The 16,047-nt window shown below is 37.0% G+C and overlaps 1 protein-coding gene and 1 long non-coding RNA gene across 35 annotated transcripts in view; one reads left to right on the forward strand and one right to left on the reverse strand.

The window, feature by feature from the left end:
• The window catches only part of inpp4b (inositol polyphosphate-4-phosphatase type II B), a 405,764-nt gene extending 397,382 nt beyond the window's left edge, over positions 1-8,382 (forward strand). For 28 of the 34 annotated variants that reach the window (XR_015477090.1, XR_015477089.1, XR_015477091.1 and 25 more), the window contains one exon: positions 3,460-3,659. Coding sequence is in view for 29 of the 34 variants with exons in the window: in XM_087237863.1 (XP_087093989.1) it covers positions 3,460-3,637 (178 nt within the window). In the remaining 5 variants the exon portion in view is untranslated. Of the gene's footprint in view, positions 1-3,459; positions 3,660-8,016 lie in introns of those variants that run through there. The other 6 variants (XM_087237889.1, XM_087237874.1, XM_087237891.1 and 3 more) reach the window with 1 other exon arrangement.
• LOC147847018 (uncharacterized) overlaps positions 1-16,047 on the reverse strand; it is a 919,394-nt gene that overhangs the window by 263,810 nt on the left and 639,537 nt on the right. The gene's annotated exons all lie outside the window — the stretch shown is intronic.

Raw genomic sequence — 16,047 nt, forward strand, 5'->3', positions numbered from 1 at the left:
GTTGATCACACAAGAAGATTTAAGACAAAATGTACGCAGTCATTGACCTCCATAGTATTTTTATTATTCCTGCTATGGATGTCAGTGGCTGCTTTTTTCCAGCGTTCTTTCTGAAATGTCCTCATTGATGCTTAGGTTTACTCGCTTTATTTGTTCACCAAATTGGTTTCATTAGTTTATAAAATTCATTAGACTTGTGTCATGTGAGGCCATCTGAATGCCTGGAGACTCCAGTTTTGTTGCAAAATGACTTACATAGATTTTATTTTGAGAATAACTGCGCTTTTTGTGCTTTAGGAAGGCTGAAAAACATAGATTTGTTTGGCACTGTGTCTGGGTGCATCAGATCCTTCAGAGATGTGTTCAGTTGTGTGAGTTCATCAACTCCTCCACATTCTGTGCCTGGATGATGGACACTTTCAGTGGTATTTCTGACTGAGCCAGTCCCAGTTTGATAACTTGTCATCATGTCAGCTGGTGCATTCCCTTCAGCATACCAGCTACAGGCGCTGAGTCACAATCACGTCACTACTAAAGCAAACTTTTGATTGGTTAATATGGCAGAAATATCTGTCAACGTTCAGATTTTTCAACTTGAGCTTTTCGCACAAATCAAGCGTTAAACACCTGAAATGTTTATTTCATGCTGTATCATTTGCTCAAATAAAATCATTCGTGCAGCCTAGTGATTCAACGATTATAGATTTTGGTTGTACGATTACAGTCTCAGTTTCACAGTTATCAAGATTATTATGGATTCAGTAATTTCAAAACACCTCTAGTTTAGAAAAAAAACACATGGAAACTCTTTATATTTTAACGTATGATTTATTGCTGCTCAGAAACCAATTAATATAGCACAATATAATAGTAAAAACAAACAATAGTTCATATCTGTGGACTTAAAAATAAGTGAAAAAAGATTTTTGGCATTTAAACATAAGTAATAATTTTACACTGAAAAATAAACAACAGAACAATCAATAAATAAAGGAATTATTTAATTAATGAATGAATTAATTAATTAAAATAAATTAAATCAATTGAGTCGTGGTGAGCTCACAACTAGGTGTGTATGGAAAACTTGCGCAAGCCTCCATTGAAATAACAAACTTGCACACGTAAAAGACGCAATATGTAACCGGCCCTTAGTTAAAAGCCTGAGCGATAGTTAATCTAGTCTAGAGATTTTTCAGGACCACACTCGAAATCAAGGGGTAAGAAAATTTCCCAGAATACACACACAATATATTAGACTTCATCACAGTGTCCATCTAACACTCTTAAGATGAGTGTTTTTTAAGTGACTGACACACTTGAAAACATCATCTAGCACATCATTAAAAACAATAATTACCATATTATCAAAGGCAATGAATACTGCACGTTAGACCTGCAAGATAATAAAAAAAGTCTGATATTGCAATATTTTATTTTTTCTGCGATAAATATTGTGATTTGAAGACTGCTTCAAAAGATGGTTTGAACTATTCAAGTACAGAAATTGAATAAAATTCTTAGATCAAGAAAAAATATTGTTTTATTTTCACCTTAAGTCAAACTTTGAGGGTTTGCAAAATGATCCTGTTTTTGCTTTGAACTGAAGATATCTGGACTATAGACCCAAGTCGAAAATTTTAATTAAGAAAAACTTTTTTTTTCTCTAAAAATAATTAAATGCAATTAATCTTTCCTACACCTCCAAACATCATTATTTTTTGTGCCCAAATGTTTAAACTCTCTTGAAATGCTCAGTCACAGGTCTTCAAAACACAAGCAAATGTTAAACCTTCACTCTATTATGATTCAGCTTAGCATTGACTCTATAAATCACTTGTGTTCTGTGCCTCTTGGTCAACTCTAAAGCCTCCTTTCCACCGCACACGACAAACGGCAAGCGACAGACCGGAAGTCATTCATTTCCAATGGAGAGCAGTCTGGGAGCTGCGTGGAGTTTCGATCTTCTCCGTATGCGGAAAATTTGGATCCGAATTGAGCTGCAGATCCGTTGAAATATTTGAACTCCTGCGACTAGACCGTATGCGACCGCCCGACCGGATGTGATGTACGTATTCCAATGTTGTACAAGCAGGTCTGTGAGCGCGAGATGAGAAATAGGAGTTTATTTGGTTAATTTTTGAATTATAAAAAGTCTTTTTTATTTATAAAATCAAGTCTTTTTTGATTATAAAAACATCTGTTCATAAATGTAAGTAAAAAAGTAATAAATATATATTTTTTAATGTTGTCTCCACATTCCCTCAAATATTTGTAGCGTTCTATGAGTTTCTAGTAATCAATCCTTCATTGAAACCATGTGAATGCACAGAGAATAAAGGCTCTTGCTTTTGCACTCCTTTATTTCGGACACTGAGAATCAGCTTCTCTGCCATGGTGCACGACAACACTGAAAATACTGTGCGACTGCCACAAGGGGGCGTACTCCAACAGTCGTGTCCAAATGTCGTGTGCAGTGGAAAGGCGGCTTAAGGGTGCGCTTAAACTATGCTATCCGAACTGTGCCCGGGCGCGTTTCCCGATTTGTTTGTGAAGTGTGAGATTTCTGAAACGGGCTCAGGCGCAGTTCAGTTGGCCCGCCTTGGCCTGGTTGGAAAAGGTGTACCAGAGTGCGGTTCACTTGTCTTTTGGCGTGGTATGCTTGTAGTGTGAGTGCAAAGCGCGCCTGAACCTGAAACTGAAGACGCAACATCACCTTTAGGAGACTGTTTCATATGGATTTATTAATCATTCTTACTATTCAATGCACACAAACTGTCGTAGTTTATTAAAGACGCAAACAGCTCACTGCACATCAGCTACACCTTCAGGAAACCTCCTAATATTAATAACTCAAAGTGTTGTAATACCATGTATCAAGTACCAATGTAATACCAAAAGGTTTTATATAAAGTCCAGCTCCGGGCCGCAGCGCACATTACTCTCGGACCCATTCCGGCACAGATGCGGCAGCGTCGGCTCGCTTACGGGCCGCCGCATCTGGCCCGATTGATTGCTACCGATTGCTACCGGAGCCGGGCCGAGTGGTAAGTCTCTGGCAGGCGAGAATCTTGCTGGAACTGGCCCGAGTGTATTTTGCTATCTGGGAAATCTCTCTCTCTCTCTCAATGTCGGAAATTGACATTGAAATTTACATCGGAAATGCAGACCTCTAGTTCAAGGTAACTGCACCTAATATGAGTGTGCTCTAAGTCAGACTCAACATTGCAGATCTTGACTATTGCATATGCGCACATTGTGATATCAATGCTGAAATGATATATTGAGCAGCCCTAATACACGTCTCTAGCATCATGTATGTCGGCCTGTCCTGTTTAACCTTTTCTTGAATGTGTTTGTGTCTGAACTGACCCACTGAACTAATGTCTTGTTGAATGTGTTTGTGTTTGCTTCTCTCTTTCTTTCTCTGTGTGTCTGTGTGTTTTGGTCTGCAACGCTCAGCGGTCGTCTGGCCCAGGGAGAGCTGGCCCAATGGGACGACCCTGAAGCAGGCTCCATAGCTATTAACAAGCCGGCGTCGCGCCACTTCTACCCAATCGCCCTCCTGCTCGTCAGCTCCCACCTGCTGGTGGTCTGGCTCATTTTAAGTCTTGTTTTTTTGCTTGCGAAATACCAATAAATGCTGATTATGCCATAATCAAGCTGCGTCTAACTTCTTTACTTGCCCACAGCTCTACTCTTAGATCATTGTAAAGAGAAAGGCAGGTTGTATTGTTTCTGATTCTTCTCAACCACACTGTTAATACTAGCTACAGTTTCTGTATTTAGTAATTCACGAGTGTTTTCTGTTTATTCATGGTTGAGAATTGCATTATGGGATGTGGATTTCTGCTCTGTCCACTTTTGATGTTGAAAATACATCTTTTTAAAGTGACTTATTATTGACATTTTAGTAGCTTGAAATAATATAATGTATAAGAAACAATATATAGAGAAAAAAAAGTCTTTAAATAACAGAAAATATACTGGCAGTCTATTACAAAGTTATTGTAGAGAAATATACACCGACTCAGACATATTGTCAGGATTCTGCCACTGTCAATTCACTGTCAGTCCAGACACTGGTCCTGTCATGTCTTGTATGTTGTGCTCGGCACGAGTTTTCTCAGGTCAAGCACTCATATTTCACATCATTGTTGGTCTTTGTCATTGTATTAGCGCCATCTTGACTGCACTCGGGCCGTGCGCGCTCCTGCTTCATGCAGGCATGCAAGTTCCATTCCAGTATTATTTGGAAAAGAACGATGTAGTGCCGAGTGTTTCCCAAATCCCCTAATTTCTCTATCGCAGATCCATCATTTAAACCTCATTAGTTATATCGTAAAACGCACATAATGATGTTCTAAACAGGGTGGTGACAACTTTACAGAAGAAGCACATCATTTCTTTGTGCAAATGATATTGTTTTACCCAGACACACATTTAAAAATTAATCGAATATTAGTTTTGGTAAAACAATCCACTCGCTTTCCATATTAATTGAAATATATGTAAATGGCACATATATGGCCTGTGCTTCCTTTACAAATATTATTGCCAATATTCCATAGTCTATTCTAAAACAAAAAAAAATCACTTAAAAAAAGCTAACACTTATTATAATATCATATATAAATCATATATTAAATAAATAATGAAGCGATTTATTTAGAAATTTGATTTAATATTTATTATTTATTAGGAAATTAAAAATCCTACTTTAATAATAATATTAATAATATTAATGATGATTAAAAAATATTATTATTAATAAGTAGGATATTGTTTATTTTTATAATTTAAAAAAGCCTATTTTTACAATTTGTCACATGCAAATCACTGCAGAAATCTTCTAACCACAGGCCCATGTCATATACAGTACAGACACTTAATAAATAACTACTCTAAATTTAAAGCGTTAATGAATGCTATGTTTTTGTTTTCACAAGCTTTGGAGACGTAACAAATTCTGCTTTTAAATAATTGGTCACCTAAAGCTTTCGCCATGAGCCACATGTGTTGAAAATGGCATAAATGTTTTTAAAGTACACTGCGAAGGGAACACAATTGTAAACATGAGGATCGCAAAACTGAACTGTAAAAATACTTTGATAGCAAATTACACCTAAGAGAGATGACTTTAATGCTTTTATTTTAATCATTCCAAGTTTAAATGTCAGAAAATTCTAAAGAAATAGGGCATAGGGGGGATAACTGGGAATAGAACACAGCCAGTAACTACATTTTTAACTACAGCTCCAAAGATGTAGTTGCAAGCATAGAAGTTTGCGACTCAGTTTGCGAAGGTTTATTGGAACTACAGATTTGGGAAACGTCAAGTCAACGTACTATGTTTGTAACGACGAAACTTGCAACCTTAGTTGGCTAACGATAGTTTTCGGAAGCGCACCCCTGCATGTTTGTTTTGTGAATATGTGAGCCTTACCAAAGGCATATTTCTATCAAGTGTTTTAACTTGAGTTTTAATCTTCTTAAATATCCTCTTCAGTGCATCTCAATATGCCTCTCCACACTCTATAGCAGGTAAAACAGCTTCTGAGCTGAGTAGGATGTAGAATTGAACAAAGACAGTTGGAGAAAAAAAGCTGAATGACTCACTACTTCTGGTATGATTATGAAATATGCATAAAGTGGACACTTTACTAGCCAATGATGTTGTGGAAAAATTATTTGTGGTTAGAACGGAGTGCATTAGTGGTTTTCTCAGTTTGGTTATGAAAGTACACACTTTCCACATGGAAAGACAAGAGCTCTACCTTTATACAGACCTTCCCTACATTAATACAGTGCACTTGAGGGTGTGAAAGAAATGTGTGAGTGCTTTAGTGCATTAGTGTGTGTTTATATACAGTTGAAGTCAGAGTTATGAGCCCTGCTGAATTATTCACCTCCTGTATGTTTTCCCCAATTTCTGTTTAACGGAAAGATTTTTTCAACACATTTCTAATCATAATAGTTTCTAATAACTAATTTCTTTTATCTCTGCCATGATGACAGCACATAATGTAGTAATACTATAATACTAGGGGCCCTATCATATACCCGGCGCAGTGTGGCGCAAGGCGTGACGCAGTAGTCTTTTGATAGTTTAAGATTGGCGCAAGAGTGGTTTTGAGGCGTTGCGCTACATTGTTTGAATAGCAAATGCATTAGCGCTCATATGTGCGCCCATAGGCGTTCTGGTCTAAAAAGAAAGGCGTTCTGAGGCGGACCGCTGGCGCGTTGCTATTTTGAGAGACTATAATAGATTTTTCATTAGACCTAAACTAACCCGGTCTAAACTCCAGCCCAGAGTTGCGCCTCGCTTACGCACTGCTTAATACACACAAGAGAGCAATAGGCAAATATCTTTACCTATGAAAAAATGTAAATATAAAGGATATATATAGGATATAATAAGAATAGATATAGGATATAAATATAAAGGATTAAAATATTACAAAACATTATTTTCTAGCCTACATATATATGAAAAATCACTGCTTTTATGTCTTCTTCATCTCGGGAGGCTTTTTCAGTTCATAACAATTTGCTTTTGTATAATGTTATTATTATTAGCAGTATTATTTATTATATCCATATTTATATTTGTTTTATTAAAAACAGGCTTAGATTTGCCCACCTGTCACGTTTTAGACCATAAGGGGCACAGCACGTGTTTTAGGATATAACTCAGGTTTTGTTCACACTTTGTTATTATTGTTCATTTATTTGTTTGCTGGAAATTAGAACTGAATTTAGAAATAGTTTTGAAACGAATCTTTGCGCTTAACAAACGCAATTAATTATTTATAGACTAATCGATGTCTGTGCGTAAAGGTTTCCCCATCCAAGAGCGAATGTGAAAGTGATCCATTATCTCTCATTCTCACGCAGTAGATGCTCTGTTTAACAGTTTTCTGTTAAAAAAAAAAAAACTGTTAACTGTTTGCTTGTGAAATGCTCAGTTTTTCCACTTAGACTTATTTTGCGTCCTGTAAATAGCGAATGCGCTTATGGCTCGACGCAAGGCTCTTAAAGGGAATGGGAGATGAGACTCTAATTGGTTTATTCTCAAAACACACCAATAACTCATTAAGAAAATAAACTCAACCCTTTTAGATCATGCACCACGGCGCAAAGCGGATTTTCCCGTCCTTAAATTAGCAAAAATGCGTTCTGACACGCCCTGAAAGCGTTTGCGCCCTTCGTTTTGCGCTATGCGCATGGACCGTCAAAATAGAGCCCAAGATATTTTTCAAGATACTGGTGTTCAGCTTAAAGTGACGTTTAAAGGCTTTACTAGGTTAATTAGGCAGGTTAGGGTAATTAGGTAAGTCATTGTATAACAATGGTTTGTTCTGTAGACTATTGAAAAGAAATACTGCTTAAGGGGGCTAATAATTTTGACCATACAATGTTCTTTTTTTATTTTATTTATTTATTTATTTTTTTATAAAAAAAACAGTTTTTATTCTTGTTGAAATAAAACAAGACTTTCTCCAGAAAAAAAAATATTATAGGAAACAGTGAAAAACTCCTCACTCTGTTAAACATCATTTGGAAATATTTAAAAAATTAAAAAATATTGGCTTGAGGTCAAATCACTTTGAGTTCAACTGTATATGAACGTTTAGCTGTTTCACTTTCACCAGTCTCCCATCACCCGCATACATGCGTTTTCACTCTTTTCTCTGGAACAGGCATAAGAGTAAGTGCTGTAAATAATCTCATGAAATGAAAGCAGAATCATCCTGTTTGTTTTTATTGATCTTAAATGTGAAGCATTTTAGCTTTTGTTTTCCGCCAGCAGGAAGTGTTTGTTTACGACACGCTCCAAATGCTCCATGATCTTCAGTTATGTGTTGCATTTCAGTGTCATTTATGTCATTTAAGATCACAGTTTCCTCATGCTTAGCATATCCGTGTGCAGGTTAAAACATTCATTATCATCATCATTCATCATCCCTTTCCTTTTGTTTCTTTCTTCCTTTGTGTCTTCATCTCCCCCCTCATCAGAGAAGGCTGCCGGATTGAGAATGTGCAAAAGAATATAAAGTGCAGGAAATACGCCTTCAACATGCTGCAGCTGATGGCTTTTCCCAAATACTACCGGCCGCCTGATGGGACATACGGGAAGGTGGACTCATGAGAAACAGCACCGTTCCTCTTATTATTGACACATCTACAGTGGGGTTCAGAAGCTATGCTGACAATTTGGAAATTATATTTGAGAAAATGTATTATATGACACAAAATTATCCTTCAGGTGCTGCTCAGTCAATCTGACTCTTATTTGTTTGTTAGGTTTGGTTTATTCATTTAAATGGTACGAATATTTTGCCACTATAAATATATATATATATATATATATATATATATATGATGATTAGCCAGTCAGTCAACAACGACTTTCGGGCACCTTATGGGTCATGATTTGCCATGGTTTCCTATTTCTGACTGCTTCTTTCAGTTGATCCATGTTTAAGTTGGTGTCAGTCTTGGTTGTGTCCAGCCATCGTGTTCACTGACGCCCTCTTCTTCTTGATCCACTGACTGCACCGAGCATTAAAGCTGTTTCCATAGAGTTGGCTCGCATGATATGACCAAAGAACGATAGCCGGTGCTTGGTGATTTCGCCCTCTAGCGATACATTTTGTTTGACACGCTCCAGGATCATTTTGTTCGTGATCCTCGCCGCCCATGATATGCGCATCATTTGCCTCCAGCACCACAGTTCGAAAGCATCGATCTTCCTTCTGTCTTTCTTCTTGAGTGTCCAGCTCCCACATGCATACATGAAGATTGGGTAAACAATGGCATTGATTATTCCGATCTTTGTTACAATGCTGATGTCCTTGCTTTTCCATACCTTCTCCATTCCTTGCATTGCACTGCGGCCAAGTTCGATTCTTCGTCTGATCTCCGGCCCTGACTCGCCATTGTAGTCGATCTTGGATCCAAGGAAGATAGGAAGGAAGTCTTGGACTGATTCGATTTCCTCATTGTCAATTGTTATTTATATATATATATATATATTTATTTTTATTTTTTAATCAAGGACATGATTTGAATCTTCTTTAAAGAGAGACCAGACGAGTTCTCTAGTTCTATGATCAAAAATTAGTTAACAGGTCATAAATATATATATTTTTAAAACTAACCCATAAAAATACAAAATAATCAACAAAAAATGTTTTTAAAGAGCCCTTATAATGCATTAAAAAAGGTCATGTTTTGGTTTTGGGGGTCTCCAACAACATGCTGAAATGCATGCAAGGTCAAAAAACCCTTTCATTGTATTAATAATCTGCATTTATTTTTATCTAATTTTTCCAGAGACTCCCCTATGAATTGTTCAGTGAGTCATTTGTTCCCAAACTCCAAACTCCTCTTTTTTCTGATGACCCAGTTTGTTGTGATTGGTCGACTGGATTCAGCGCCAGACAGAGAGAAACACCCACCATGGCTATAAAGTAGCAGAAAGTGTTATCGCCCAAAGCTGGAATGCATTAGAGAGCCCCTGTTATGGGATTTTGAAAATGAGCTTTCATGCAGTGTGTAACACAGCTGTGAGTGAATGAAAACAGAGTCAACTATTTCGTCACAGATTCAATAGTTTTAAACATGGTGCACTTTCAGATTTAATCCTCAGCCGGATGTTTTCATTCACTCAAAGCTGTGTCACACACTTCATGGAAGGTCAGTTTCAAAAACCCATAGTAGGGGCTCTCTAAAAGAATATAGTATTTCAATTTTTTCAATTTCATTTCATGAACATCATCGGCGTTTAATAATAATAAATTTTTATAATATTTTATAATATATTTAATGACTAATATTAATAATATTAGTCACACATCATCATTGAACATCATCAGGGGGTTATTATTATTATTATTAAATATTTAATTTAATCAATTGTTTTACTTTAATTACAGCAGCACTTGCACAAAACCCAGTATACCAAACAATAAATAATGATATGCAAAGAGCAGACTTTTGAACCTCGCTGTAAATGCTGAATATATGTATTCTTCTGTTGTCTTTAATAATCAGTAGATATTTCTCCAGATATGCTACTGAAAAGGCTGAACTCATGTTTTATGTTTGCAAGGAAAAAATGCAGTGCATTATTTAAAATGATAATTTAAAAACTAAATGTAAACTAGTAAATATAGATTTTATACATGTAAGTGCATACAAATGTTTTCTATCAGAAGAGATTGTTCATGCAGGAAATGTAGCTTTCAATGCCAAATAACTGTTTGACCCCGTCATGTCCGTCCACATTCATCATGTTTATGTGTGTGTGTGTGTGTGTGTGCGTGTGTGTGTGTGTGTGTGTGTGTGTGTGTGTGTGTGTTTGTGCGTGTGTGCGCGTGTGTGTGTGTGTGTGTGTGTGTGTGTGTGTGTGTGTGTGTGTGTGTGTGTGTGTGTGTGTGTGTGTGTGTGTGTGTGTGTGTGTGTGTGTTTGTGTGTTCCAAAGCCCCAAATCTTTTGTTGTGACTGTTTTGTTCTTGTTGTCCTGAAGCATTTCAGTAAGTGTGTACTGTATGTTTTTTATATCTGTGTTCTTATATAAAGTAATTTCACTCTGTTTTAGAGGGGGCTTTCTGCATATGTCCATAAAGGCCTTGGTAAATGGAGGGTGCATAAACTTTTGCACGGAACGTACTTTAATCTTAATGTTTACATAATATGCTCTTTGAATGCTGGTATCTTGCAGCTGCAAATGAACAGTTTTTCCTCTCTGTTGTGATGATACTTTGGCAGGGCTTGTGTTGTTTTTAGATTCTCACCATGATGACACTCATGGATGAGGTACATTTCCAGTCTAAGTGTTCTGGATGAAAAATAATGTGCTTTCTGTGCTTGTGTGTCTAAAACTGTTCATTCCAGAGGTCTGTTGCACAAAGTCAGATTTGTTTTTTACCCTTATAAGTTCATGTTAAGTTTGAGCAAATGTGTTTTCTGGCTGGAAAAGGCAGGTTGGTTTTCATCAGGTTTCGTCATGATGATACTCTTGCAGCATGGCTAGGCTCACACGGAATCTGCGCGCACAGAATTCAGCAGAATTCCGCAGATTTCTGCATATTTTTAGCTTTTCATTAATTCTGTTTATTTACTTGAGTAAATGTGTAAATCTAAATTAATTCCGTTTTTAATCAGTAATTTATTACTTTTTATTTAATATATTAAAGTTTTAGTTATGATACTCCGCTGGATACTCCCAAAATAATTCCGCAGAAATCCGCAGATTTTTACCAAAATTCTGCGCAGAAATAACAAAAAACGTTTGCAGATTCCGTCTGGCCCTGAGCATGGCTAACCTGCTCCAGAGCTGTTTTTATTCTGGAGATTGCAGACCCAAACTCAACCAATCAGCTGTGAGTAAAGTCACATGTATGACATTTTTTACTTAAAATAGTCAAAATAGTTTATTGTTGCTAATAATTTGTTTATGTTGTTTATTTATTCATTCATTTATTTTATTTTCAGCTTAGTCCCTTTATTAATCCGGGGTCGCCACAGCAGAATTAACTGCTAACTTATCCAGCACGTTTTACACAGCGGATGCCCTTCCAGCTGCAATTCCTCTCTGGGAAACATCCTTACACAATCACTCACACTCATACACTACGGACACTTTAGGCTACCCTATTCACCTGTACCGCATGTCTTTGGACTGTGGGGGAAACCAGAGCACCCGGAGAAAACCCACGCGAACGCCGTGAGAACATGCAAACTCCACACAGAAACGCCAACTGACCCAGCCAAGGCTTTAACCAGCGACCTTCTTGCTGTAAGTTGACAGCACTACCTACTGCGCCACCGCGTCACCCTTTGTTTATGTTGTGTAAATTATAATGAATCATATCATATATTAAACACTTTCATATTTTCAATTAATATTATTAATGCCTTTAAAATTGCATTTAAATTGAAACATTAACATACAATTTAGCTTCACTTTATAAGCTTTTTAAACGATGTCCCACACCAATTCGTAACTTTTTGATTTAGGTAGGGGCTTATTCATATGAATTTGTACGATCTGATTTTTAGTACTACTTTCTCATCCATCAATGACTTTCAGAGTGCCATTTCTGTACAACTAGACTCGTATGAATTCATACAAATTAGCCACTAATGCCTTTAAATAGCATTAAATTAAAATAAGAACATATTAATTAGCTTCAATATATTTGCTTTTTCAACGCTATCTCAAGCCAATTTGTAACTTTTTACTTAATAGCTAATTCGTATAAAAATATGATCTTATTCAGACATTTTAGCACTATTTTCTCATCCAGCAATGACGATTAGGTTTGGGGGGTGTTTGGTGCCACGCCTCCTTTTAAAAGTCATACATTTCCGTATGATTCCACTGGCCACGAATGCCTTTAAATAGCAATCAATTAAAATATTAGCAAATAAATTAGCTTCAATATATAAGCTTTATCAACGCTATCTCACACCAATTTTATTCATTTTCTTTTCGGCTTAGTCCCTTTATTAATCTCGGTTCACCACAGCGGAAGGAACCACCAACTTATTTAGCACATGTTTAACACAGCGGATGCCCTTCTAGCTGCAACCCATCTCTGGGAAACATCCATACACACTCATACACTATGGACAATTTAACTTTGGACTGTGGGGTAAACCGGAGCACTCGGAGGAACCCCATGCAAATGCAGGGAGAACATGCAAACTCCACACAGAAACGCCAACTCACCCAGCCGAGGTGCGAACTAGCGACCTTCTTGCTGTGAGGCAACAGCACTACCTACTGCGCCAGTAGGTAACGTTTTATCAAATAGCTAATTTGTATAAAAAATATGATCTTATTTGTTCATTTTAGTACGATTTCGTATCCACCAATGATGATTAGGATTAGGGGTGGGGTTTAATAGTGAGATCAGGCTGGCTTTTTAAATGGCTGTATTTTGAGTGTGACCCCACCCACTATTATCTGAATAGACACTGTTGATTCAGAGAAAGTTTGAGGAGGCAAGTTAAAGAAAATGTTAATATATGTTTTCTTTAACTTGCCAACTCAAACTTTCACTACAACAGAGTATTTATTTCAGCGTTGTGTTTAAATTCAGTATATGTCTTAATCTTTCCCAGAGATGGGTTGCGGCTGGAAGGGCATCCGCTGCGAAAAAACTTGCTGGATAAGTTGGCGGTTCATTCCGCTGTGGCGACCCCGGATTAATAAAGGGACTAAGCCAACAAGAAAATGAATGAATGATATGTCTTAAGCTTAACAGAGAAGTCCATTGTACTGACTCATCAAAACCGACACTTATCTGTGCCGTGTGATTGGCTAAAACAACTTAACCTGAACTTCAGTTTGCATTTCTTCAGGTTTGTCAACCTGAAGCGTACTCTGCAGCCCAGAGTTTGTTTAACTGGTTTTTGTGCAACAGGCCTCAGCCCACATTTATGTTTGTCATCGGTCAAATTAAAACGATTGTGAAGCAAATCATCCACACTCTACCAAACAATCACAACACATGCATAAAAAACAGCTCATCTAGACATAACAGTCCATCATGTACTATTATGTAGTAGATTCACTCTCAAATCAGCTTATTCACGGTGTCTGTAATCTTCTGCTAGGAATGACTGACTATAATGGCAGTCATACAGTATATGAGTACCTGTTCATTCATAAACACAGCACAGCAGCAGTTATAACATCTTGACGGACAGTCCTGGGCTTTCCTCACATTGCTGGACAATCTCGTCAGATGATGGCCTGCGTTCAGAAGTGCTGCAGACCCTCAAAAGAGCATCGCGGAGGTCAGAAACCTGGTCAATAAGGGATCTGTTCAATAAGCATCAACCACTTCTACAGCATCGTCAGGTGAGCAGATGAAAGACTAATATTGACATAATGCAATCTGTATTTCAACTTGCTCCAAAGCAATACACACCCATAGGGAAATGCACATAAACATGGGAATATCAAATGTTTCTCAGGACTATAACTGAAAAAAATATACTCAACAGGGTGCAATAGGGTATATGCAGAAGTATGTGGAAGGACTGTTAGTTTGTCAGTTACCTGGGTCAAGCGCTTTCAGTGAACTGTATATCATTATAAAATTGGTGCGTTTAAGATCTGCTCTCTTTAAAAATCAGTGTGATATCTGATATACAGTGGGTGTCGGAATGTACAAGAAGCACTGCATTAAATTATATTTCCCCCGTCATGTCTTTAAAATAGGAGCATTTATTTTACCCCAGTATATTCAATGGAGCTTCTGCGCTAGCCTGCCTGTCCTGACGGACGAGTGCGAGTAAACGGCTTTTCATCTCATTTTAGGCTTGAGCAACTAAATGAATGCCTAAGTCTATTTGACTGATTCTATTTTAATTATATTACAACATCAATGCTGTGAAAGGAGCCGTATAAAATGGGGAAAAAATCACGTTAACCGTTCACCAGAAGCTTATCAGTATGGGAAGAAGCACAAGGTCTGCATATACCCTGTTGGTCACTAAGACCTGCAATGCAAATGTGGTATTATAAGGACATTATTTTTGCTAAGTTGTTTTTGATTTATCATTTTAATGATTAAAACTTATTTTAATAATCGAAAAAGTTTCTAGTTCATTGAAATTCTGAAAGAATTCACCTTAATCAATAAAATGACATTATAAAATAACATTACAATATATTAACATGTAACATGTTATAGAATAACATCAATCCTATGTTATAGGACGTGAGGACACTTGCGTAACTCACACTTTAGTGGTGCAACATTATCCCAGCAAACACCTTATGTTCCTATATGGTTTCCTTTTGGTTATATTTTTGGAGGGGAACCAATATAGAACCTTCCAGGAATGTCTTGGGAGCATTCTTTGTTTCTTGGGAGGCTACAGTGCCACTGCATGATTTTTCAGTCAAACTATGTCTTTTTATCTGAATGAATACTTAGAAAATTGATGCAAACAAAGGAAAGTGCTGTTAATGATTCCTTGAAATTCATTAAAAATAAAGTACATCTGCTTTTTTCTAATTTTGGGCTCAGATGAAAGACAGTTGATCTAATTCTGCATTGCGGAGATGTGCTTGTTTTAGAGCTTCCAATTCAGTTGCCTATGGGAGAAATTACTGGGTATAATAATACAAACATTTATACATAATACATTTAATAACACAATAATAGAAATATCAGTTTGCAAAATCAAGCGGCATAACAGGCTGTTTGGAACGTAAAAAAAAATAACCGGAAGTGAATGAAACCGGACGTCCTGTGACAGTAATGCTCCGATGGCTGCGCCCACTCCAAGTTAAAGAATAAGGCCAATTCAAAGACTTTTTCCACAACTTGGCACTGCACGTTGTATTGTTGTCTACAGAGGATCTTGATCATTTAGTTCCTGCACTGACCAACAGCACTGCTTGGATAGATAAGGCTTGTAACTAAGGAACAGACAGGTCTGGTAATCAGGTAGTAGAGTATGACCCCAAAGCTCGCCTACTATTGTTACAGAGTAGAGCAATTCCAGCATTATTGATGTGACATTATAGCAGTGTATTGATCTATCAGTTTATATATTCCATAAAGCTGTACGATTCTGGCTAAAATGAGAATCACGTTTGTTTTTTGTTTTTTTTGCTCAAAATAAAGATCACGATTTTGTCACGATTCTGTAGATATAAAGTAAAGGTGATGAGTGCATGGGCTATTATTATTGTTATTCTCAAATATGTGGTAAAACAGCAATAGTCTTTGTGTAGCTGTACTGTTGGTTAAAATGCAAACTTGCATAGACTTGGAATGGTGGACTTGAACAGACTTTAGATTTGTCCTGGTCATTAATGCTGATGATAATTCTGATGTCGAATTATTGTGTTTGAGACATTTTCTTACAGTCTGTCATTTTCTGCTTAAAATCTGTCACTGACATGAATTTCGTGATTACAGAAAAAATGTGGGTATTTTTGCATTTCGGCTGGGGTTTTTTAATACTTTTCGGGCTGGAATCAGTCAGCTACATCTGGCAAGACTGTGTGCGCAT

The sequence above is a fragment of the Danio rerio genome, chromosome 1, assembly GCF_052040795.2.
Source record: "Danio rerio strain M-AB ecotype USA chromosome 1, GRCz13ab, whole genome shotgun sequence".
Lineage (NCBI taxonomy): Eukaryota > Metazoa > Chordata > Actinopteri > Cypriniformes > Danionidae > Danio > Danio rerio.